Source organism: Charadrius vociferus, unplaced genomic scaffold (genome assembly GCF_000708025.1).
Source record: "Charadrius vociferus isolate BGI_N301 unplaced genomic scaffold, ASM70802v2 scaffold158, whole genome shotgun sequence".
Lineage (NCBI taxonomy): Eukaryota > Metazoa > Chordata > Aves > Charadriiformes > Charadriidae > Charadrius > Charadrius vociferus.
Genome location: NW_009661372.1, coordinates 5,045,345 through 5,071,525, shown reverse-complemented (window position 1 = coordinate 5,071,525; position 26,181 = coordinate 5,045,345). Strand labels below are relative to the sequence as shown.

The 26,181-nt window shown below is 36.5% G+C and overlaps 1 protein-coding gene across 1 annotated transcript in view; it reads left to right on the top strand.

Moving 5' to 3' along the window:
* APC (adenomatous polyposis coli) overlaps window positions 1-26,181 on the top strand; it is a 61,913-nt gene that overhangs the window by 26,108 nt on the left and 9,624 nt on the right. The window contains 8 exon segments of the mRNA XM_009893814.1: window positions 1,218-1,331; window positions 6,237-6,320; window positions 14,945-15,049; window positions 18,785-18,883; window positions 21,539-21,917; window positions 23,123-23,218; window positions 24,067-24,206; window positions 25,647-25,724. Coding sequence (XP_009892116.1) covers window positions 1,218-1,331; window positions 6,237-6,320; window positions 14,945-15,049; window positions 18,785-18,883; window positions 21,539-21,917; window positions 23,123-23,218; window positions 24,067-24,206; window positions 25,647-25,724 — 1,095 coding nt within the window.

Here is a 26,181-nt window from a genome sequence, read left to right as displayed (position 1 = left end):
AAAGTGGTGCTGTAACCTATGCAGATATTGCTGCTCCAAGCTTTTACCTTGGCATCTCCAAGCTGTTTAAAGTCAAGTCATTATCTGGGGTTTGTCTGATATCCCAGATAATACAGGTTTTCCTGTTGTCAGACCTCATCAGCTTGGATATTTGCAGTGCATTCCTTCACCCATACAGTGTTGGGAAGACCTGGTTGCCCATCTTTAGAGTCATACCTGATCAGAAATCAGTCAGCCTCCTGGAAATGGAAACAGACAATGAAAACACTTCCCTGACTGGAGTGAAGCAGCAGGACTTGTGCAAATCTAACTCTGAGTCATGGCTGAGCTTATCAGAGCACCAGGAGCAAGGAGAGAAGGTCTGAAAAGGTTCTTGAGGAAGTGCAACCTGTTCCCAAAGGCACTGTCAGCTGTATCTGTGTCACTCTATTGTAGGTTTTAAGATTGCTTCCCCAGTTTCATAGATAATGAATTGACCTAGTTCTTCTTATGATTACAGTGTCTTAACATCTAAACTAAATGTTTTTTGTGGTAATATATACCCGTTACTACTTACTCCAGCCATAAAAGAATGACAGATCCCATTCTTATTAGGAGCATGTTAGATATTTGTAGATTATTATCTCTCTCTGACTCTCTGAATTGACCTTGGTGAAGTCTTCTGGGAGGACTGCTTTTGGGAATTCATTTATTTGCAAACTGAGAAATTGTCCAAAACTAGTGCTTTGCTCCTGCCTTGAAAAATCTGTTGGTTGGAATGTCTTGCCTTAAGCTGTGGTGTTGTTCCTGAATTGGACACGTGTGCTTTTTTCACAGGACCGTTAAAAATACGGTAGATAGCAGTAGTATGAATACCATCACTACGTGCAGTAGTTTGATGCATCTGAATATTTTTGAAAATACCAATTCAGATGGCAAGCGTAACAATTTTGTTGGTATGCTGACATACATTAGTAGCCAGATGTTCCAGGCTTGTAATTAATGATACTGCTTCAATGTTTATCTATTATATTTAGTAATTTGACAAAACTTGCAGGTAGTCTGTTGGTTCAACGACATTATGTATTCTTGCTCTTAATAATGCAGTCATATTTTAGCAATCTGTTATTATGTTTTATTTGGTGTGGAAAAGTAATTGTTCTGCCTTTGTTCAGAGAAATAACATAGTTTACATAAACGTTATTTACTAAAATACTTTGTCTGTACTTCAATTTCAGTTCTCCTTGCAAACAGACATGACAAGAAGGCAGTTGGAGTATGAGGCAAGGCAAATCAGAGCAGCAATGGAAGAACAGCTAGGCACTTGTCAGGACATGGAGAAGCGAGCACAGGTATAGTTTGTCTTTCATTATTAGAAGGAATGGAAAAAATTTTCCTGCATTTTTATGAATTATTGGTAGTTGTATCTTTAAATTGTGTGTAAACACAGTGATACCTTAGAGCATTTGGATAACCTTTCAAATACAAAAATAGGAATCGGAACATAAGAAATAACTATTCAGCAAAAAGTACCTTCCACTGTCTGTTTAAAAGAAGGCTTGTGGGTAGGCAGAAGTAGACAATTTCTTCAAAAGAAAATATTTTTGATGATCGTTTGCTTATAATTTATTACCATCTTAGCTTCAAACAAACATGTATTTGCAACTGCTTTATTTCGCATCTGTCATGCTGGGTTTTTTCATGCTTTTAAGTTTAGAATAAAATCCAGCTTCTATTGTTAAGTTTCCTTAACCAGAAACTGTGTATCAAGTTTGAAAACAAAGTATTGAAGTAATTCACATACGTATCTGTAAGTTGTTTGGTCTCACCAAGAGTTGTTTTGCATTCATGATTAGGACATGTACAATTCTGTATGCAAATCACGTTACACCCATTTGGAAGTACAACTCAGAATGTAATTGGGTGGAACCTGTAAATGGAGTAAGTAGTTGCTTGCTGGTTATAAAAACTATTCCTCCACAGTAGTAGAGCAACAATTTGAATTATTTATTACCATTTATTTCCAGACATGTTAAATAACCAGCTTGTTAAGATAATCTGTTTTTTATGGTGACTGTTACAAAAATAAGTCCTTTCAATTAAAAGTAGTCTCTTCAGGCTCTATTTCTCTCGGTAGGTTTACTCAACACAAAATTTTGCTACATAAGAAACATTTCTAATTAATTTTGGTTTTAATTAGAAAAGCTGCTTTAAATTTTGAAGTGAGTGATTTAGTAAGACTTTTCAGAAAATTCATATGGTTATAAGTATTTAGCAAAACAGATATCCTGCAGTTTTCAGGTATGTACGTAAAGGCTGCATAGGGATTTGTCTGTACAGACGTGCTCAGACAGACCCAAGTTTAATCTGCCTGGGTAATAACTGGCTCTGATCTGGAAGCCGTATGGCTGTGTTATCAAGGTTTATCAGCAGTGGTTGATGCCCTGCACAAATTCGGCTGTGTCAGCCAGTCCTGAGCAAAGGGAGAGCAGACTTGGGATTGTCTGTGGATGCCTGGTTAGCCCTGTTGCAGAAGAAAGTGTTACAGCATTGACACTAGAACTTCTGGGAAAGTTCTCCTGCTGCTAACAAGCTAGAGTAAGGTGAATTAAGCTAAATAGGTAGGGTAGGCTGCTGGCAAAATATTAAATGCACTCAGGCAGGGAATAAATGAAATTTTTCAGAGAAACAATGTGACTGTAGTTGTATCACTGTGAAAGTAATGAAGTTGTCCCTGAAGTAGTTTCTTACCTGCTTGTTCTTCTTTAATTTTGTGCGGGGAAAAAATGCCATCAAGAAGATGATGAAATATTTTGTGGTTTTCTGAATTAATGTTTGCCCATCTGTTTATCACAACTGTTTTACTCTATATATACGTATAACAATTACATACTTACAGAAGTTACAGTGTCTATTGTGATTAAATAAAGATTATAAAATAGGAAGGAACTACTTTTGCATGTGCTTCTTGTGAATTTGACTGGTAATTCCCCTTGTTTTCATTTTACCAAGGACAGGTGCCAAAACTGTGTAGTTCATTGGTGTACAAATACATAAAAGCAAATTCTGGATTATTTCCCCGTGGTGTTTATATGTGCAAACTGAAACACTGTATTTGGCAAGTATAGTGAACTTGCTAGTTTTCCGACTTACTTTCTGCTCTGTGATTTCCTTCCACCCTGACTGATTGTGACACACAACACAATGCAAGTGTAGACTGAAGGGAGTATATGAAGGCTGGCATTGCAGACATCTCTGTATTAACAGTCCCAAGGATTATTCTGAGAGCGCTGATAACCTTCTGTTGCCCAATTGATGCACCAGCCACCCTTTCTTGTTGACCTTAAAATAACGGCCTTCTCCTTCTTTCATATGTCACGATTGGGCTTTGTTTCCTTTAACGTCCTCTTTCTTAAGCAAGTTGGCTCACACCAACTCACTGTTGATGTTATCTTTTATGAAGATTGTATACAAGCACATGGCCAACAGTTATTCAGAAGGATCCATTAGAAGACTGTTAGCAATTTATTTTAGCTTGTTTAATTATCTGCACTAACTTGTGCTATACCTTGAAGTTTATAATTTCATGTGGTCGTTCTTACTTGAAAAAAAGAAACCAACAAGAAAGCATACTTATCCATGTTTTATTTTGACTATTCAAATGTTGTAGCCTATTATACTTAGTAATAAGTAGAAGCAAACTACATTTCTGTAAAATATAAAAAATAAAAATTCCAATTCCAAGACTGAAGTCATGTTCACATAGAATTCATTTTTCCTTCATGCCAGAACAAGAAGGATTTTTTTTTTTTTTTTTAGGTTTAGAGTTCCTAAAAATCTCACAAGAAATGATCATTCTCATAATAATTTATCACAGGATCCTTAAAAGTTTGCTAAAACAGCAGACCACTAAAGATATAAGAAAATTTGGATCCTGGAGTCTCGCACAGATTTCAGCACTGTTAGGTTCATACAGTGGTCTTGTTTGTAAATGTAGACCAACCCATTAATAATTTTGTCTATTATGCATCTTTATTTTGGAGAAAAAAAACCCAACCTTTTAAAAACAAAGTAATGTTCCTTATTTTTACTTTCTAGAAAGTTACTATTTTTCTGTCACTGTGAATATGGAGGGTGTTTTTTGTCGTCGGTAGAAGTCTTACCAGATCAGTAAAATCCAAATAATTTGTAACTTTAAATGTTAAATTATCTTATCCAACAACTTTATATTAATAAAGATGATGACTAAATATAACAATGAATGAGAATATACTAGGAACAAATAGGAATAAAAAGTGATGTTGCTTCTATAGGTTCTAAAGTTAAAACTATTCCAGGTGCTTCTTCAATTGTGTACCTCTATTTTTGCGTGTTTGCTGTTAGGCTGCACCCCTTTGAGGCAAGAAATGCATTCTTTTTTCTGCTTGTACAGTGTTTGGTACAAAATATGCTCCTGGTTAATGGAACTCCTCGATTTCCCTGTAGTACAAACAATGAATTAGCAGAAAGAAGAAAAGTTTGATGTTTAAATCTCTGGTCTAAAATTGGGAAGGGTGGATTGAATTCCTGACCCTTTTGAGGACTGTCAGTGATACTAGGCAAATCGTGCAATATTTTATTTTTTTCATCTGCACAAAAATATTTCCCCATGTTTAGGGATGTATATATAGATATTCAGATTCTCTTGATGCCCTTTATGGAAGAGATTGCTGGTTACACAGAAACAAACCCAATTTAGGGGAAATTCAGGTCATTCTTAAAGGCAGTAGGAGACATTCTGTCAGTCATGCAGAACATCATTAATGCACTATTATTTCCAGGAATATATTTTTATTATGTTTTTAATACTTAAGAATTTCTTGATCCAGGATCAAAGAGGGATGAATTAATTTGCTTCATGTTTTGCTGAAGCTTCTGAGTGTGCAGCTTTCAAATTTTTGTTGACATTTTTTCTGATACATTGCTTTAGTAATTCAAATCAAATTTATAGGTTAATGTTCGTAGCTTTGCATCTCTACTAAGTGCTGATGTTTGTGATGCTTTTCCTATAGCTGTTCATGATGCGTGTTTCAGGAATTCGTTCTATTTTTGTGATGATATTTTCTTCTGTATTTCTAAAATTTCTAGTTACTATTCCATGTGTCTCTTTGGCATTAGCACCTTTTAAAAGTTCATTGTATTTCCATTTTCAGATTATAAACGTGTTAAATAAGATTGGTTATAAAGCTGATCCTTGCAGTGTCCGCTATATACAGAAATCCGTTCCTTTTTTAGTATAGCATTGTAAGTGTTAATCAGGTAAAAGAATCAGGATTTTTCTTTCGACTAGGTGTCCATTTTATTAAGCTGTCCATCACACAGAGAAAAACACTATTTAATCAGTTTGGTGTTCTGTTCATATGATGCTATTGGGCTAATTATTTTCTGCCCACTTTTAAAGTCAAACAATGTCAATTTATTAAATCATCAAGCTCATACAGGGACATATAACTTTATACACTTACTGTTTCACAGAATCATAATGCATCGTGTGCTTCGCAGTACAACTTGTATGGAGTATACGTATCCTGTAACATTTGTGTTTTTTAACATTCCTTTTCCTAACCACAGAATGCTCGCAATGGGAAATTAGTAGCAACATGGCTGTAAAAGACTCTGATTCAGAGATGTCTATAAAATCCCAGACAAACCAAAGAAGCAGTATGTAGTTTTCTTCGTACTTAGCCTGTTAAATTCTTTGATATTTGTAGGAGCAGAAACTATTCAGTCTGTGCATAAGCAAACCTTCCAAACCATTATAGTAACTGAATATAATAGAAGTCATTCAGGATTTCTTACCTTCAAGATGCTCTGCAAGTATAAATCTCTCTCAAATCTCTGTAAGGCAAATAGAATTCTAACATTTGAGATGAAAGTCAAATAATTTGCTAAATATCTGCACAAAATGTCAGTTTCAGAAACAGGAAAATTGTGCAAGTTAACTGGAGCATTTTTTTAATCCCTGAGTGTGTACTGTGTGATCAACTATTATCCAAATGCGTGTCAGTTTTATTAAAAACCCAGCTACCTTTTTTTGTTTTGAATGTTTACAATCATGCCTGTGTTTAATTATGAAGAACACTTGAATTACCACATGAATGAAGTAGTTTTGTTTTGTAGTCAGTCGTATTTGCAAAGAGCTCTTCATATTGTCATTCTATATCATAAGTAAAAGGAGTTTTTGAATAAAATCAAACATGCAAATGCATTCATTTCAGGCGAGGGTGGCAAGAATTCAACAAATAGAGAAGGACATTCTTCGTATACGACAGCTCCTGCAATCACAAGCAGCTGAAGCAGAGGTTAGTGAGCAATTACTTGCCTTCTTTTGGTTGTGGTATGTATCTTTTCTAAAAAAACCCAAATTATTTTAAGTGGTAGGGAGGGTTATTTCCATCTGCTAGCGATGTCACAGTTAATCAACTATTCGATACATGTAGGCTGTTACTTGCTCTCTTACCAGTGAACTGAGTACCAGTGAACTGGAATACTTGGATTAATCTTCATGCTACTATTGAACTTCAATCACTAATGATATAGCAGTTAAAAGTTTAACTTGAAATTTCAGTAAAAATGCCAAAGTGCAATCTATTATAAAGGCTGAGTCTTGGTTTCAGCAAATAATTATAACAATCAGTTGTACGTGCCTTTCTAAATATGAATCTCTGATAAGCACCTTCATGGTTTGCTTATCTTTTGAGAGAGATAAGATTAAAAAAAGGGTGAATATCTGTTGGACTTCATTATAGAAGCCTGGCATATTTTTAGTGTTTAAGTATTGGGTTCTATATTAAGAAATACAAGATAACGTTTCCTATAAATTACAAAGTCCAGAGTCGTAATTGCCATTAGCGAAAACTGCTCTCCTAGTGGAAATTCACTTAGAAGGTCAACTCCATTTCTTGTACTGGTAAATTAAATATAAATTGCATGTTGGACCTGAATATTTTATGATTTGTCTTCACCCAAAATAACTACTGTGAAATCTCAGAGCAGCATTTGGATTATGAAGGGATGTGGGTTTTTTCCATTTTGAAAAATAACAGTTTGATAGTTCTAGGATTTGAGGAAAAATTTGTTTTCGTAAGTGAAGTGGACAGTAGTGTGTATAATTAGAGTTGCCTGGTCTTTAGACACATTGGCCAATCCAGGTGTTCATACACATTGATGAGATCCCCCTGAGCCTTCTCTTCTCCAGGCTGAATAGTCCCGGCTCTGTCAGCCTCTCTGCATACGAGAGATGCTCCAGTTCCTTAAGTACCATTATGGCCCTGCACAGGACTTGCTCCAGTAAGTTCATGTCTTTATTTTACTGGGGAGGCCAAAACGGGACACAGTACTCCAGATGCAGCCTCACCAGCTGAGTAGAGAGGAAGGATCACCTCCCTCAACCTGCTGGGAACACACTTAGTGCAGACCAGGATACTGTTGGAGTTTTTGCCAGAGGGGTCCATTGCTAGCATGTTCAGCTTGTCCACCAGGACGTCCAGGACCTGTTCTGCCAAGCTGCTTTCCACCTGGGTAGCCCCCAGCATGTGCTGGTGCCTGGGGTTGTTCCTTCACAGATGCAGGACTTTGCACTTTCCCTTGTTGAACTGCATGAGGTTCCCATCGGCCTATTTCTGCAGCCTGTCTAGGTCCCTCTGAAAGGTGGCTGAACCACCTGGTATATCAGCTTCTCCTCCCAGTGTTCTGTCATCTGCAACCTTGGTGAGGATGCAGTGTGTCCCAGCATCCAGGTCATTAATGAAGATGTTGAACAGTACTGGTCCCAGTATTCACCCCTGGAGTATATCACTAATCACTTGCCTCCAATTGTACTTTGTGCTGGTGGTTACAACCATCTGGTGCCCAGCTGTTCTGCCAGTTTTCCATCCACATCACTTTCCACTTATCTAACCCATACATTGTCACCTTGTCTGTGATGATGTTAGGGGAGACAGTGTCTGAGGGCTTACTAAAGTTGATGTTGGTAACATCAGCTGTTCTTACGTCACCCACTGAGCTAGTCAGCTCACTGCAGAAGGGTCAAGCCTGACTTCCCTTTTGTAAAACCCTGCTGACTGCTTCCAGTTGCCTTGTCTTTCATGTGCTTGGGAATGCTTTCCAGGAGGATTTCTTCCATCACCTTCAGTCACCAGGGACTGAGGTGAAGGTGACTAGCCTGTAGTTCCCTTAATTTTCCTTCTTGCTGTTCTCAAAGATAGTGACATTTGCTCTCCTCTCCCTGCTGCTATGACCGTTCAAGAGTGGCCTTGCAATGACATCATCCCTCTCAGGACTCATGGGTGCAACCATAATTAGGACTTTTATATGTCCAGTTTGCTTAAGCTCTCCCTAACCTGGTCCTCCCCACCAAGGGTGAGTCTTCCTCATTCCACGTTATCACAGAATGGTCTGGGTTGGAAGGGACCTCTGGAGATCATCTAGTCCGACCCCCTGGCCAGAGCAGGGTCACCTACAGCAAGTTGCACAGGACGGCATCCAGGCGGGTTTTGAATGACTCCACAACCTCTCTGGGCAGCCTGTTCCAGTGCTCCACTACCCTCAAAGTAAAGAAGTTCCTCCTCCTGTTAAGATGGAACTTCCTATGTTCAAGTTTGTGTCCATTACCTCTTGTCCTATCACTGAGCACCACTGAAAAAAGACCATTCCCATCCCCCTGGCATCCTCCCTTGAAGTATTTGTAAGCGTTAATACGACCGCCCCCCTCAGTCGTCTTTTCTCTAGACTAAAGAGACCCAAGTCCCTCAGCCTTTCCTCATATGAGAGATGTTCTAATCCTGCAGAGTGGTTATAGTGGGAAAGACAGAGACAAAGAAGGCATTGACTACCTTGGCCTTTTCTGTGTCTTATGTCACCAGGTCCCCCTCCTCATTCAGCAGAAGGCCCACATTTTCCTTCGTCTTCCTTTTGCTGTTTATGTACTTGTAGAGTTCTTTCCTGTTCCCCTTCACATCCTTGCATGATTGGACAGCAACACTTTGCCCTGGGACACCTGACCCCACTTTTGCCTCTTATACTTTTCCTTTTAATGCCCAAGTTCAGTTAGGAGCTTCTTCCTCATCCATACAAGAGTCTTGCTGCCCTTGCTTTGTTTCCTGCTTGTTGGGATGGTCCTTTCTTGAGCTCAGAGGAGGTGATCCTTGAGTATCAGCCAGCTGTCCTAGACCTCTCTTCTCTGTAGGGCTGTATCTCACGGGATTCTTCCAAGCAGATACCTGAAAAGGTTGAAATCTGCACTTCTGCGATGCAGGTCTGTGGTCCTGGTTTTTGCCCTTCTCCCTCCTCTTAGGATCCTGAACTCTACCATCTCATGGTCACTGCAGCCAAGGCTGCTTCTAACTTTCATGTCCTCGACCAGTTCTTCCTTTTTTTGTAAGTAACAGGTCCACCACAGTACCTCTCCTTGTTGACTTTTCGATCACCTGTGTGATCACAAATGCCCTTCCTTGCCTTAGAATCATAGAGTCATTTAGATGGGAAAAGGTCTTTAAGATTATCGAGTCCGACTGCAAACCTAACACTGCCAAGTCCCTCAAAACCATGTCCCTAAGCACCACATCTACATGTCTTTTAAGTGCCTCCAGGGATGGTGACTCAACCACTTCCCTGGGCAGCCTGTTTCAATGCTTGACAACCCTTTCAGTGAAGACATTTTTCCCAATACCCAGTCTAAACCTCCCCTGGTCCAACTTGAGGCTCTTTCTTCTAATCCTATCACTTGTTACTTGGAAGACTAGATTGACACCCACCTTGCTACAACCTCCTCTCAGGTCGTTGTAGAGAGTGCTAAGGTTTCCCCTGAGCTTTCCCAGCCTATCCTTCCTAAAATGTCTGTATTCCTCAGTTGCAGCCTTCCAGTCATATGAGCTATCCCACCGTGTCTCCATGATCCCTATGGGGTTGTAGCCCCGTGACTTCACACACTTTAACTCCTCCTGCTTGTTCCCCATGCAGTGTGCATTAGTGCAGAGGCATGCCAGAGAGGCACTCAAGTGTATCGATTCCCCAGCACAGGCTTGAGAGCTTTCCCCACAAGGCTGTTCTGCTGCATCTCCTTCCTTACATGCCTATGCTCAAGGCCGTACCACTTATCTCAGTTGTGTGGATCGCCTTGGTGTTCCCATCAGCCAGGCCTTGCCTGCCCTATCCCCAACTTCCTTACTCGTTTGTTGAGGGATTGCTCTGTCCCCCATCATTCCTAGTTTAAAGCTCTCGCTACATGTTTGGCCAGCCTCTCAACAGATACTTTTGCCTCATTTAGTCAGATCCTGTCTGAAGAGTGTTTATCTCTTACTCTGGTAAAAAAAAAAAAAAAAAAACCCACCCTATTTTGGGCTCATTTAAGCTCAAGGACTGCAACAGCATTGAAATGCAACTACAGAATTGAAGAAGTTTTTGTCTTTGTTCTTCACTCCTTTCACCAAATTATTTGGCTGCTGAATACATGGAAATTCTAATATATCTGAATGTTATTGTGGTGTGTCTTATCTGTAAAGTGTCTGGACGGCTGGTTGTGTAGTTACACGTTTTAGGACAGAGTTACTGGTGCTGGTGGTAACGGAGGCAGTCACTACACACGTACTAATACTTTATAGTGTGTTTTAATAATTTCAAAAGGATGGACATCTATGGAAAACAGGTCTAAAATTGCCTGGTGGCAAGGAGGAAGGTAGTAGCAGTCAAAATGCAGAGTCCATATACCTGAAAAATATAAACATAAGGCATTTATTATATTTTTATACTGTGCCTGATAAAGTGATACCCAAATTGTATGTGTTCCTTATGTTTATAAAGACTTAATAACAAAAATAATAAATACCATAGCTTGTTTCTTGATATAGTTGGCCCCTGTGGTGATGCCAATCACTGTGGAATCAAAGTGCAATGTATCTTGTAGAATAAGACCAAATATAGTACTGCACTGTAAAAATAGCTTTTGGAAATCAATAAGCAGTGAAAACTTTGGTGCACATTTTTAAGGTTTGGAAAATTACTAAGTCTTGTAAATTCTGCTAGAAAAAAGTTGAAGTCATTTATCTGCAAGTGATGGTACCTTCAAATTTCATTACACTTGTTGGATATTTTGCAAGGTTTTCATAATAAGGTTTGAAACCCAATGTAGAGTTAGACTGCTCCAAAGAGAATTTTTGGCTGTCAGGTACAAATCTGAAATTATTGAAAAGAGAAAAGGAAATTCTTGGAAAGAGTTTCATATGGGGTTTTCAATTTGTTATAGTGGTGCAGGCCTTTCTTTCATATTATCTGTCATTTGAAGTATGTGAAGTATTTTCATTGGGCAGTGTTGCTGCAGGTAAAATGTAAAGGATTTATTCTGTACAGAGATTACACTCAGCAAGCTTTAAACTGTTTAAACCGTGATGGACAGGAGTTTTCTCAGGGATTTGACTCATAGACTTTCTTTTTTCTTTCACTCAACTGTAGCAAAATTGTTTCAATCTCATGATATCTTATTTTTGTGTGTTGCATTGTTCTTTGTCTTACCTTCTTACTTATACCAGTATGAGTATTGTGTTTAATAGGAAGTCATGGCAAAGTAAACATTTTTTGGTGTCTAGAAAATAATAGTGTATCTGTAGTTTTCAATACACAGAAAATAATAGGGTAGTTGAATACTGGGGAAAAAACAGTGGTTTATGCATAGAAAAGCATTCCGTCCTAATAAATATAGAAGAGGCTGCTTTGGCAACTCATGTTGACAAAGTATTAGGTAAAATTATTTGTTTACTTAGCAAAAATGACCAAGGCCTACTATGCTTGCAAATGCCATAAAATAGCTAGAGATTTATCATTTTTCATCTATTAAATACAGGGAAATTAATAATTGACAAGTGTTAGTGTTGACTTCTGAAGCACTAGGAAAATAGTGGCAAACAAGATGGAGGGAGCAGCTCTGTCTTCCTGCAATAGGCACATGTGGTCTTCTGCTGCAAGAGCGAAAAGTGATTTTTGTGGCATGATGCCAGAATTCAAAAGTGGCGGAGGGCTATGAACATGGCGTATGCCTCTTCAAAAGCCGTGGTTCAAAACCTGTGGTGCTCTTTAACCCAGGGGACCTGTGTGCCATTCTGTAGCTGCTGTAGCTCATGTAGAGGTTGCAGAGTCTGCTGCTGTTTGCGCGCTCTGGTGCTTTGCTGATGTGGTTGGTAGTTTATATATTTTCATCCACAGGTCCTACATTCAGTGTTGAAAGGTAATGTGAAGAGGGGGCATACTTGCAGTGGTTATACTGTCTTCACAACCACTAATCCACAGTCCATCAGATTAATATTAATTTATTTACTGTAATGCTGTATCTATAGAAAATATATATTTTAATCATCCATAGGTGTGTGGATGCTTATTCTTTTTATATTTATATAATATGCATATGTAATAAGTATGTGTTTGCACTTATTAAATATATATATTTAATACATCTGTAATAAATACATATTTATAAATAGAATCAGTTTTCAGTAAATATCTGCTATCTGCTGCCTGTGTTAACTTCTTTGGACCAGTCTGTGTAAAACAACAGCTTCTCACTTCAGTTTAATTCAGTAGCTGAAGTGGTAAAAACTCTTTGCTGTGAATACGCAGATTTGACGTTCAAGCGCAGCTGATGACTCGTGGTATGGTAACGTGTGTGCATGTTGTGAGTGCACACTGCCTTTAAAATTAAAAAAGCCCTGCTAGTAACTGTCAAAAATTGCCTTATAATTATAAATTAATTTGGGTGTTACATAGTTATTGTAGTGGCGTATTTTTGAGAGTGCTTGGGGGGAGGGAATGGCAAGCCACCTCATTCATATATAGCATGTAGCAAACAAAATGTATGTGAACGGGAGAAGAAGGACAGAGACTTCTGAGGAGAGCAGAAGCTCTTCCAGTGTGAGAAGGAAGTATCTCTGTGTTTGTCCTCTAGAAGCATCAAAACTGTTTAATAGGTACACCATCATTACCACCCCAAAAGAATTGCCCTAAACCCAGGAGTGTTCTTGGAAGAGTAGTATTATTCTCCCCCAGGTGACCCAGTGGCTCAGAGCCCAGCTAATGAACAGTTCAGCTTTTTGTCCCTCAGGAAGTTGAATACTACTTCCCTTGTGTACATGTAATTTATTATTGAATTGAAAATTGCTGTCATCTAATTACTGGAAACTTCTGTCCTGAGTTACACTGGAGGCTTAGATCCAGATTTTGTCAAACTCATCATTACACTTTTATTCAAGATTGAAAGTACTGTGAGATGGGGATTCAACATGTAACACACTATACTGCATTCAGCATGTAGTATGGCAAGGCGTGATCTTGACAGGGTCCCCGCCCTTGTATTGCAAACCAAATTTTCTTTAGTCACTGTATGAGCATCAATACTAATATCACGTCATACACAATGACAGATGGTGACTTCTAAAATTACAGATCAGATTTAAAAGAATAGTAACACCGTATCTCCTAAAACATTTTGTGAGTTTTGCTTTGTGAGTTACTCAGTTTCCATAACTGAACATAAAATCTTAAGAAAAATGTTAACCATCATTGTTTTCAATTTTCTCATGTTATTACTTTGTCTAATACGACTGTGTTCTTTGACATACCTTATTCCTGTAGTTAAACTGTATAGATTTCATTTTTTAAGTTTATCTCTAAATTATCACCCCACGCATATTTAGTTAGTTACTGGCTTCTGAAACTTTGGTTGACATTAAATATTTTCTGTCTTTGAGCCTCTAATGTCTTCATATGAACAAGACAGAGTTAGTATGCCAGTGATACTGTATGAGTTTGATCAGCAGGTAACTAAAGAACTTCCAGTGTATGTACATTGAAGAGAAGTATGTTTCTTCTAGAAGTTAAAGAGAAATTTCCATAAAGCAAGATGAGGCAGACTATGCTATCATAGGCTGTACTACTCAAGAACATTGCAGAGCCACACAGAAACTAAATTTTATATACCACGTGTAGTTGAACAAATTGATTGAGAGGGATACAAGAGTGTTGTCTGTTAAGGCAGTAGACGCTGAGTCTGAAAAATGAGGTTTGGGATCAAAACTAATACTTTGCAAATAACCATGTGTCGGAGGTGTTACCCTTTCATCTCCAGACTTCAGGACAGTTCAATGGACAAGATTATTTATGTCTCTCTGAAAATCTGAAACATTTTAAACAAATTAAAAGATAATGTTGGATACTCCACAGACTTAATAACTGCTCAGTTACTCTGCTTTATTAAGAAACTGTATTTAAAGGTCTGATTTTCATATTGATCTCATGATCACTGTCAGTTGCAGTTTAATTTTCTTGTAGATACATGGAAACTTTGGTCTCCTGAAGGAACTGAAAAATGAGTGTACCAGCTTGCCAGATCAGTTGAATTTATTTTGGTAAAATATTAGATAGATCAGTAGCAGGTAATATAAATTTTATTTGCGTCAAAGTGGTTATTCCTGCACTGTTTGTCCTGAAAATTTAGAAGGATTCTTACAGTACAGATAGCCTTCTGTTCATGCAGAAATGATTCGTCTTTGAATGCAAAGCTTGACTGAACTATGCTAACTATAGTCTCCAGTAAATGCACAGATCACGTGACAGTGCAGAGAAGACAGTTGTTTGCTCCAATTCTGTTACATTTCTGATAGCGATGTGAGCACAGCTGGTGGAAAATGGTGTTTCTGTGTCTCACAGCGAATCCTTTGTCTTGCAGGGCTATAATCCTCAGAGGACATGCTTCGCTCTCATCTTGCAGTTTTTCAAAGACACTCAGTCTCAGCTGTTAATTTTGGAGGCTGAGGGTTATGAAATACAAAGTAGTGTTCAGTGGCTTTGTGAGGATGCAGCATGGATGTCTTCACAGTCTAGAAATCTCTTGTAAAGTGTACTTCATTTCAGTATGTAATTTCATAAACTCTTATATTAACAGAGAGCACCTCAGAGCAAGCATGATGCAGGTTCCCATGATACAGAGAGGCAGAATGAAGGTCAAGGAGCACCAGAAATCAGCGCGGCAACTAGCAGTACTGGTCAGGTAAATTGATTATTTTGTTTGTTGAGAATATAATTAAATACTCATAATGTACAATGCTTATATATTGGTATATACCTTACTGTGTCTGTATGCCTGCTCATTTTAAAAGATACATGTTTTTCTTATTTTCATCTATACGTTAGAAATTTCTTGTATTTATTGAAAGGAAATGTTTTAATAAGATGAAGTATGAATATTTGATAATGCAAGGAGCGTTTTTCTTTTGTTTAAATAATTAATGAGCGTAATGCTATGGAAGAGATAAGAATGACACCAGAAAATGTGTTTTATTATAGGTGAACTGTAATATTAGAGGTATAATATAATGATGGAAAATTGTTCAAATTTTCACTTTAGAAATTATCACTGAAATATCAATGAATTTTTTAAAAAGAGGAGAACCAAATGGCAGGCTTATCTTTAATGTTTCTTTAATACTGCTTTAAAGCTTTGAAACAGTAGTATCAATGAGGCAATCTGGAAATGGGCTGAAAGGTTATTTAAATGTTTCTAAATAGTCTTTCATTGCTGTTCCTTTTATTAGTGAAACACATTAGTGGAATATTTTAAGGGGTGAATTAAATTCTTTACTTGTCTTTTAAAACAAGTATTTATCAAAATTTAGTACTTCTCTCTGTGGCTAAAAATACTTTGATTTATTTACCATGTGCTAATGCTCATTCCCTACATGATTTCCAACTGTAGCTGAGATATTCCCACTATTAATTTGGGTTCTTAAAACTTCACACTACAAATTTAATAGTTGAATTCATATGCAAAATATTTTTGCTACTCCAGGGAAGTAGAATTTTTTTAAATACTTCTGAAAGTGTCTTGTACAAGAAAATTTATCAGAAAGAATTGTGGTTTAGCTAGAATATTTCACTTGATTAAACAGTAAGCACAGCCCATAATTTTGCTTTTGAAATATATTTGATCACCATTTGGAATTAAGTTCTATCAGCCATATCTGAGCAATTGCTCGAGGCTGTGACTCTAATTCTTATGACAGCTTTATTGTTTGGGAAGAAAATAGTTCAGTGCTGCTTTGGGGCTGAAAGCATAATGTATTTAAATAATTGATGCATTGTGACTGTATCATCCATCTTCTGTGTATGAATCAGAAGTTTTTCTGGACAACATATTTTACAGGGAAGGAAAAAGGGATATTCATGTCTTGGCAGACTTAGGCAAGTGGGAGATTCACTGATACTTCATTTGAGGTCTTATGTTGAGGATTTATGCAATTTTGCCTCATAAAAATGTATAAACCATGCATATTCCTTCCTCCTGGAGATGGATAGAGCCAGGGCGCTGAGTCTGTGTTAAAACAGACATCTGGGGATTATTTACTTTCAATGCAAGTCCAAACAGAGGAGGTTTAATGGATTGGGCATAACATTTATTTCTTATAAACCAGCTCAATATACTTAGAGCAGTCACTATTCAGTGGAGTGCAAAAAAAGTTTTAACCAAATAATTTGCTTCTAATTGGTTTTGTAGTTATATAATCAATGTTAACTGAAACACTGCCAATTGAATCCAGGATTTTACAGGATTCAGTTATGTCCTTTCCTGCACCATCTTTCAGCTGTCTTGTCTTTTCCATTATGCTCACTATCTTGCTGCTGAAGTAATTTTTTTTCATACCTTAGTTTTGCAAGTTTTATAAAGAAATTCAATAAAATTATCTATTTTGTTAAGAAAATGTGCCACAAAATAGGGAAAAATACCTAATTGACAGAGTAAATAGGAAGCCTCAAAAAAAAAAAAAAGAGTGAAAAGACAGTAAAGTGTAAAAGGAGAAAACAGGATGAAGTAGACAGAAGATTTTGAAAGAGAAGGTTCTACACAAGAAGGGTCCACATAGCATCTACTTGTCATTTCCCATTTTTCTCAGATGAATGGCTACATACCTCACATCAGTCTTTAGGAGCCAGTGAGAAACATAATTACACTTCATTTGTGCATCCTGGCATCCTTAAAGTAGCAAGGCCACATGATGGCTCTGAAGGAAATAGGTATCTAAATCAAAGTTGATACAGTTTGGGGGAAATGATAGGAAAATGGTGCTCTTTCTGTCTACACTGTGGTGAATTTTAATAGGTAATGCTCCAAACTTAGGTCTTTTTTACCTTCTTGGATAAAACAATCATGCTGAACTTAATAGTGGAGAATTCTGGCATGTACGTTATGTTGAACCTGTAATCCTCTGGATGTGGTTTGAGGTCAAGATGACCTCAACGGATTGCTTGATGTAAAAATCTAGGAATTCATTCCCATATTCCTAGCACTGCAGATTATTTAAGTGAATAGTTGAGAAAATCCAATATAATTGTCATTCTAAGCTTTAAGATTTTGAATTTTTCCTGTAGTCAACAGAGAAAATAAGGGCTTGTTTACATAGGAAATGCATATTGGAATAAATTGTGTTAATTTAAATCATGCTAGTTATACTCTTTTAGCATAATACTATTGGAACTTTTGGAACATGCATGAAATGATCTGGATTCAAATGGGAGAGTGAAATGAGTACAATAATGTGTGTTTAAATATAGCAGTATAATTAGAATTTTTTTCTGTTTAGACCAACAGTACATGAAGTTTCTCTTACCTTTTACTTATAGTCACTTTCAACTGCAAATTTAAAATGTTGAACTGTGTGAACAGCAAATATTCAGAGAGGAATACTCTTTCTTTATGGTCCACCTAGAAAAAAAAAAACATAGAAATTATTTCAGTGTCTTTCATACAGTTTTATTCAGTGTTATATATTTTTATTGGGGAAAAAAATATAGTCATTGTTCCAGATAGCTTAATTTGCAAAACAACATGTTCAAGCTAATAATTTCATGAACAGATTTTCGCTTTTGTAGGGGATCAACAAAAGATGTGTAAAACAATGTTCTGATATCAAAAGTGTTCACTAGTCAAATGTATTTTTATGTTCCCCAAAGTGAATGGAACAGGACAGACAAAGTAAGGGAAACTTCACAGATAGGAAGCAGAGCAAAATAAAGAAAACAATAACAAAGGAGAAAAAAAAAGGAGCAAAGAGAGTGCGTGGATAAAAGATGGTAAAAAAAAAAAGGGAAAATGTAAATGCATAAAATGGATTAAAAGAGGACAAAGATGCTAATAACTGAGTCTCATTACTACATGTAGAAGCATGCTATTTACAATAATTTCTAGGAAAATTACAGCGAATAGTCTCAGCATTATTTTATAGCTTTTCATTAAAAAATTAAATAGATTCATCCACTCATTATTTGCTTTTGATATGGACAAATTCAAGTAGGTTACTCCTTGTCCAGATGAATTTCCTTTTACTCATCAGTTCTTGCATACATGATTGTGTTCTGAAGAAGGACAGGCTTAATCCTGTGCACTACATAATCAGACTTAAAAGTTGAGGCTCTTTTTTTCTCTCCGTAAAAATTGTAATTTGGTTTGTTGCAAAGTCCACTTCTTCTTGGTGAAAACAGTAATTATAGAATAACTCCATTGAAAATACAACTTTATTGGACTTAATTTTAGGAAAAGTGGTTAATAAAACCCAGTTTAACACTGACCTTTACGTTGTGTCAGGGCAGGGAGGACCTAACTTAACAGAAGTAAGTTGACAGTTCATTACTATCAATACCATTTTATGATCCAGTGCTGAAGCTGAATTAGGCAATAGTTGTTTTTTCACTCAGACTTTGTTTTATACTGAATTGTTGTTTAAATTTGTAGGGTTCTGCTGCTCGAATGGACCACGAGACGGCCAGTGTTATGAGCTCTAGTAATAACTATTCTGTTCCTCGCAGACTGACAAGTCATCTGGGTACCAAGGTAACCGAAGATTACAAACCACAGGTCGCTAATGCTACATTTTTACTAATACAATAACCTCATTGTTTCTGCCAGTAGTACTAATATTAGCTGAACAATCTATCCACACATAGTAATTTTACAGAGTTAAAATTTGGAATATTTTTTTCAACTTTTAAAATATATGGAGAGAAATACTTTTTTTTTACTTGTTGATGATCAGTTAAGAGTTGTTACAGTAAGGAAATACTGATTGCTAGAAATTACTAGAATATCTGAAAAGCTTGTGATGTTGATTTATAATCCATGGTGAAAACTAACCCTTTTAAGAGCAATTCTTTAAATACTTTTCCAGAGTCCAAATCCACAAAACGGATGCAATTGCTAAGAAATTAAACAGGGCGGGAGGGGGGGGATATGTAAGCCCTTCATGGTGATAAATGTCTGTTCACAAAGACTGTGCTCAAAGTATATGTGCAGCATAAAAAGAAAGCGGAAGAAAAGGGCAAATCCATAACACAAAATTGAGTTCATGAATCACTGGAGTTTATACTGCCTCTGGAATCATCAGCAGTATAGATACTGTAAGATAATCAGTGTTGTTCTGAGCGCAGTCTTCTGAGAAGCAGAGCCTATGAGCTAGACATAGTATTAATTACTTTGGGCCTTAAAACAGCATTACAATGTCGTCATTTTGGTCCTGCACCGCACGCATGTACCAAATGGAGGTGACATCAGCTAGCCTGTCTGCCTGCGAGTTTTTCATTTCAAATTGTAGAATTCCCAAAAGCTACAAACAATGGAAGAGCCCTGAAGGTGGGGAAAGGGACTGAGTGTGGAAGGAAACGGGCAAAGAAACAGGTGGAACTGAGTGTGTTGTAGGGTAGGAAGACCTTAATATTAATGCCTCAGAAGAAGGGGAAGTGGTAGAGATTCTCTGCAGAGGAATGCTTTTGCAGGTGCAGAAAGAGATGTGTCTATGGGCAGTGCATGTATACAGACAGAGAAAGACAGACACTTTTTTTTTTCTTTTTTTAGTTTTTCCTCTGCAATATTTGCCACAACCTTGAAGGGCAGGTTTTGGTGGCTTCTTCAGCTTTATTGTCTGACAAAAACTTTTTTTTCCAAATCACACTGGATTAAAGCTGCCACTTGAAATATCTGCCAAGAGGCACGCATAAAGCAGATTAAATTCGCTCTCCTTTAAGAATCCAAGTGGTTTGTTTTTATACTGTATTTGATTTTTCACAGACCGAGAAGACAGGATCTCCAAACTGGGATGCTAGGCTGTCATAAAATTGGTTCCAAGACTATTTCAGTGGATTTTGCATGTGATGATACAGTTTCACAGAGTCCAAGATTTCTATTGCTTCAGAAATCCTATAGTATTTAGAGAAGCAGATGTTGACAAACTTGTTGCTTAGTCTATGCACTGCTATTGAATTTTATTTTATAACTTGATATTTGTACTCATCTTCAGGCACATTTGAATTGTATCTGAAGAAACCAAATAAAATCATTCATTGGTTTGGTAACCAGTGCAAATATCTAGTTATTAGTAGAAAACTTTGTCTAACAGTCCAAAGTCTCGTTTCTTCATTAATTGGTATGTTCTAAAGAAACACACGCGCTGCTACTTTGCCATTCCCTTTGATAGTTTCTTTATGTTGTCCTTTGATTTTGAATGTTCCTGTTTTTCTTGGCTTTAGGAGCATGGAGCTTCTGGGTAGTATATAAATTCATCCTCTACATCCTGTTATTCTACTAAAAGTGCACTAGAAGAACCAAATCCCTTTCTCGATCTAAAGCTATTACTGAAGAAAACAGAATGGGAAAGACAAACCAAATAGCGCATTGACCACTATATTACATGTCAGCCAAGGGAATTCCTCAAAAATAGCTATTTTTTAATGAGAAATTTAGTTACTCCCAGTTAAATGTGTACTGCTGGGTTTTCATGGCTTGATTTAATTTGACCAATGCTCAATATTTTATATATATTAAATGAGCATTTCTTTGCTTTAGTGGTTTTATCCCTGTAAACTTGAAAGTGTTAATTTAATTCTTCAGTTTTGCATTTGCTATAAATAATCTGGTCCATACGCAAGTCAGTCATCATAACAAAAAATAATTACTTAATTTGCAATAAAGGACAGCTTTTGAAATACATGGATGTCAGATTTTTTTAGCACAATGTAATGTAAAAATTCATGCAATCATTCTTATCCTTTGTTTAGAATAACTGTATTTAATACCACATAGCAAATAGTTTTCACTGAAGAGCATCTTTATATGGAATGTGATTCATACAGAACATTTTTTTGGAGACAGTTAATTTTAAATATATTTTAGATTTCTCAAACGCTGTCATTACTATGTTTGTTTAATCTTTTTGTACAATGGAAATTTCGAAGTCTTTGCCATTGGTCTTGTAGATTAATACAGTTAACGTACAGCTACCACCCACTTCTTCTAGCCATTTAACCACTAAGTGAAATTTACTAAGATGATGAATGCTGAAGTAGTAATATTACTTAAATATTTCTAAATAGCACAGTTTTTTTGTCCCATTAAACAAGGGGGGGTTCTCATGTGTACCATTCAAATTTCATTTTAATTTAATTTGATGTTTATTTTTTAAATGTAACTGTATTTTTAAAATCATTTGACCTGCAGGTGGAAATGGTGTATTCATTGTTATCAATGCTTGGTACTCATGATAAAGATGACATGTCAAGAACATTGCTAGCAATGTCTAGCTCCCAAGACAGCTGCATAGCCATGCGCCAGTCTGGATGTCTCCCTCTCCTCATCCAGCTTTTACATGGCAACGATAAAGACTCAGTGTTGTTAGGAAATTCCCGTGGTAGTAAAGAGGCCCGTGCCAGAGCCAGCGCAGCACTGCATAACATCATTCACTCCCAGCCTGACGATAAGCGAGGCAGACGGGAAATCCGCGTGCTCCATCTTTTGGAGCAGATCCGTGCTTACTGTGAAACGTGCTGGGAATGGCAGGAAGCACATGAACAAGGCATGGACCAAGACAAAAACCCAAGTAGGTTCTGCAAGCCACATAAAGGTGTTTCAAGGATGTATTGAAAACAGTGTATTTACAGAAAGTACAAGTTTAATATGACTTCTTGTTGAATGTATGTGAGTTTTCTTATATATGTGTGTATTTTATTTTTCTTAAGTTGAGGTATTGTTAAGAAATAGTATCTATTACAGATATGATACCCTATTTATAAACTTGTTATTTAAATCATAGCCCTTGGTGAGCTTTCCAGATAGTAATTCTAGTGTTTTATATTTATAATCTGTAAATTAATATTGAATATTTACTCGTTCTCTTTTACATTTTAATGCATAATGGAACATCTACATAAATCATCCCAATTTGCTTTTCATGAGATAGCACATTTTGTTTAGGAGAGGGACAGAGAGCACAAACTAAATACACTCAATCTATTCAATGTAGTATGAACTGTTAATTATAATGTTGTGTGTAAGACATATTTCAGTATTAAAATATGAAAGAAGTGACAATGTAAGTGACTTGGAGTTTTCTCAGGGAACAATTGGAAAAAAAGATTCAACCTTCTGGATTGCTTAGCTGCTTTTCTGAATTGAGGGCATTTTGTAAATACAGGCTGTAGGTGTCTATGGCAGACGTACCACTGAAATCTGAAATCAGCAGGCTGCGTCATGGGTATTGGAGCTTAACACAAGAACCATTTAGCTGGAGTGAGGCTCTGAACAAGATGTACCAATACCGTTTGTGCATTAGTGAGAATATCTAGCTTGCAAAAATATGAACTTAAACCTTCTCGGTTATGAAACAAAGGGTTTAATTAACCGTTCATAAGGTCATAACACCCAAAGAACCATGTTAGGTGGCGTATTATTTAATGCCACCAGAATATTTAACCTTATTGATTTGCTTCACTAAGATGATTAATTTTTAAAAGTAGGAACATAATTTTTTTTTTGTACCAGGAGTCATATTCTTACTTAATACATACATTCAGGATTCTCCATAATTTCTTTTTCAGCATCAGATATACACACTAAGTATACACACATCTATTACACACATTTGTTAGTAACGTTAACTAATTGTCTGTTTGTGGATTCCTGGGAGGATACAAACCCTGAACAAAACTGCAATTGATTTATTTTAAGATTAGATTTGGTTTGGAAAGCTTATGATCTAGGCAAAATCATATAAGAAATACTAATTGTTACCTATGTCTGGATCAGTGCCTGCTCCAGTGGATCATCAAATCTGTCCTGCAGTGTGTGTTTTGATGAAACTTTCATTTGATGAAGAACACAGGCATGCGATGAACGAGCTTGGTAAGACCAAATGTATTTCTCTGACTTCTTTGAGAAGCTTCCTGAAAACGCTGACACTCCTTGTATACTCCACTGGATATATGACTTTTTTTACCACTACTTTAAACAGATCATCCTTTCATTTGTGTCAGTTGTTGCCCTCTAAGTGATGAATGCAGTTTAAATAACCAGACCATTTCCCAGTGGATAAATTATGTCAGTTATTCCTTTTTCTGGCATGAATTGTGAATTTTGGAATGATATTACTATGGAAAAATTAGCAATTTTAAAAGTATTGGAGTTACAATGGAGACTGCTTTCCAGGGTGGGAGGTTTTTTGTTGGTGTTTTGGTATTTTTCTTTTTGTCCTGAGCTGGTTCCTGTTTAAGAGCCCAAATTTTTTAGTCCATGCTCAGTAAATTCTGTGCATGTGATTTCCCTTAATTAGCCACTTTTCATTATCAGTTAAACTATTTGTGAATTTTTCTCAGAAAATAGCATTCAGTGATAATTAAATCAGTTATTTACAGATTTACTATATAGGCTTTTAAGTAGCTCATGCGAGTTCATCAGTCAAACATGATTTTGGCTGGGTAGAATTAAAAGATGAGTGTGCTTCTTACTTTCTCATAATTCCTTCTGTTCCCATTTTCTGCTGAAATCTCAGTGGCATGCTGTCATATCTTTCAGCTGCAGCTAAGCATGGGATTCAAGATCCAGAGTCAGTATTTAACAATTTACCTTTCTGAGCCTTCTGTTTTTCAGATGTTTGAGATTTGTTCTGCAATTTGCTCCTTGGTATATACGTAGTGTATTTATGATATCTGAGTACAGATATTATTTATTTCCCTATTTGTTTGTTTTTAAAGGAGGTTTGCAGGCCATTGCTGAACTATTGCAAGTGGATTGTGAAATGTATGGACTTACAAATGATCACTATAGTGTTACCTTAAGGAGGTATGCTGGAATGGCTCTGACAAACTTGACTTTTGGAGATGTGGCAAACAAGGTAAGAGTAGAATTTTAAACATACAGTAACTGCAGTTCATAGCTGTGTTTGAGTTGTAGTTCTCAATACAGGTGGTGAAAATCTGCAGAACAGGATAGTGAGTTTGAGCTCAAGACAGGAGTTCAAAATACCTCTGTCATTCCATCCCATTCCTGACAGATAGCACCACAAACTGGATGCTGTATCGTGGTAGTATAGTATCAACTTTCATAGTAAATTAAATCACTTTTGATTTGTCTCTGAAATGAAAAATTTTATCTGGCTTAATTTTTTTATGAGCATTAGATTAGTATAGCACAAAATGATTATGGACCAAGGATTATAGTTTCTGAGGATGTTGAACTAAAACTGCTAATTTGAGTAAAATTTTGTAAAGTTATCAGTTATTTAACAATACTATTACTGTCTGATGAAATCTTGCAAACCTCTTCAGGCTGGAGCTTGCTTTTAAATATTTGGAGAATATTTGGCTCATAATAGGCACTACTTCAAATTATTACAAGAGAAAATAGGTTCCCTAATTTCTGACAAGGACCCTGCTTTCAAAAGATAAGAAGTTCCAATAATTTCTTGCCTCAGAGTTTGCCAAGCTATGGATCTTAAAATAACTTCGTATTGAGAAGACTTTTATCTTTCTGCTGTAGAGGAAGGCATTTCAGGAGTGAGTGGAAATTAAAGGCTTCATATACCTTGCTCTTTGTTCCAAGGTTTAGGCAAGAGTAAAGCATAAATCCTTGCTGCAAATTGATTGTTTCACAAAACATTGGCTCTTTACATCATCCAGTCAGTAACCATTACAGGGCCACAGTTACTGGGTTTATAGCATAAACTGAACTACTCAAGATGTAAATGTACATGCTGTCCAGCTGCTGAGTAGAACAGTTCTAACACATGCTTTATTTTTGAATAATTTTTAATTGTGCTTTGTCACAAACAATTTCCAGCATAAGCCTTACAATTTTTCAATTGCCATTGTGTTCTTAAAAAACTGTTCTTCGATGTCAGAAATGTTGTTACATTTGTGTGAGTTTAAAGTATTCATATTATTTTTCATACTACATTTATTTGAAATAAAAAAATATGATTGTGAGACTCAATAGGTAGGTAACAACACATTGCCAGCTCACAGGTGATTTTTATCTGGTGCATAGTAAAGAAGCCTTCTAAGGTAGTAAAGCTCCAGATCAAGTCCTAGACCTACTGTAAAAAATACAACATTTAGTACAATTTTACCACTTAAGTATTGTTTAGAATAGAAACTGATAGTTATGCTTTTCAGTAGTAGCTGTAAACCAAATATTTGTTGTTAGCAATATATTTTACTAAGCTTTTATTGAAATTCAGATATGATTAGCTTAAAATAGCAAAACGTGCAGAAGCAAGCCAACTAACCTGTCATTTAATACTATTCACTTTCTTGTTTCTTCTGATTCCTAACAGGCTACGTTATGTTCTATGAAGGGCTGCATGAGGGCTCTTGTAGCCCAACTGAAATCTGAAAGTGAAGACTTACAGCAGGTAATGTCCTTTTGAGATGAAATGTTTCTTTAGCTTGGACTTGTCCATCACACTGCATCCCATGAATTTCATTGCATTGTAGTAAAATATTGTATTTCTGCTCTCTTTTTGTAATAGGTACCTCCCTTCTACTCATTTGGCCTCTCCACCCGTTATTTTTATACTTGAATTCTGTCATCTTCATGAAGTTTCTAGTGTGCTGTCCACAGCCAGCTTTCTCTCTTTTTAATTAGGCTCTCTCTTTGAAATATGCTTCATTCATCCCAGCCTGATTTTTTTGGGAGGGAGGTGGTTGTTCATATGTTGTTTTTGTCTGCCTTAACTGTGATGCAAAGTTTGTACCTGTACTTATTCCACAAATCATGCAGTACAGTTTTCTTCTTGTAAAAATGCTTATCTGTGGGTCATATTCTTTTTTTTTTTTTTTTTTTTTTTTTTTTACCAAAACAAATAAAAA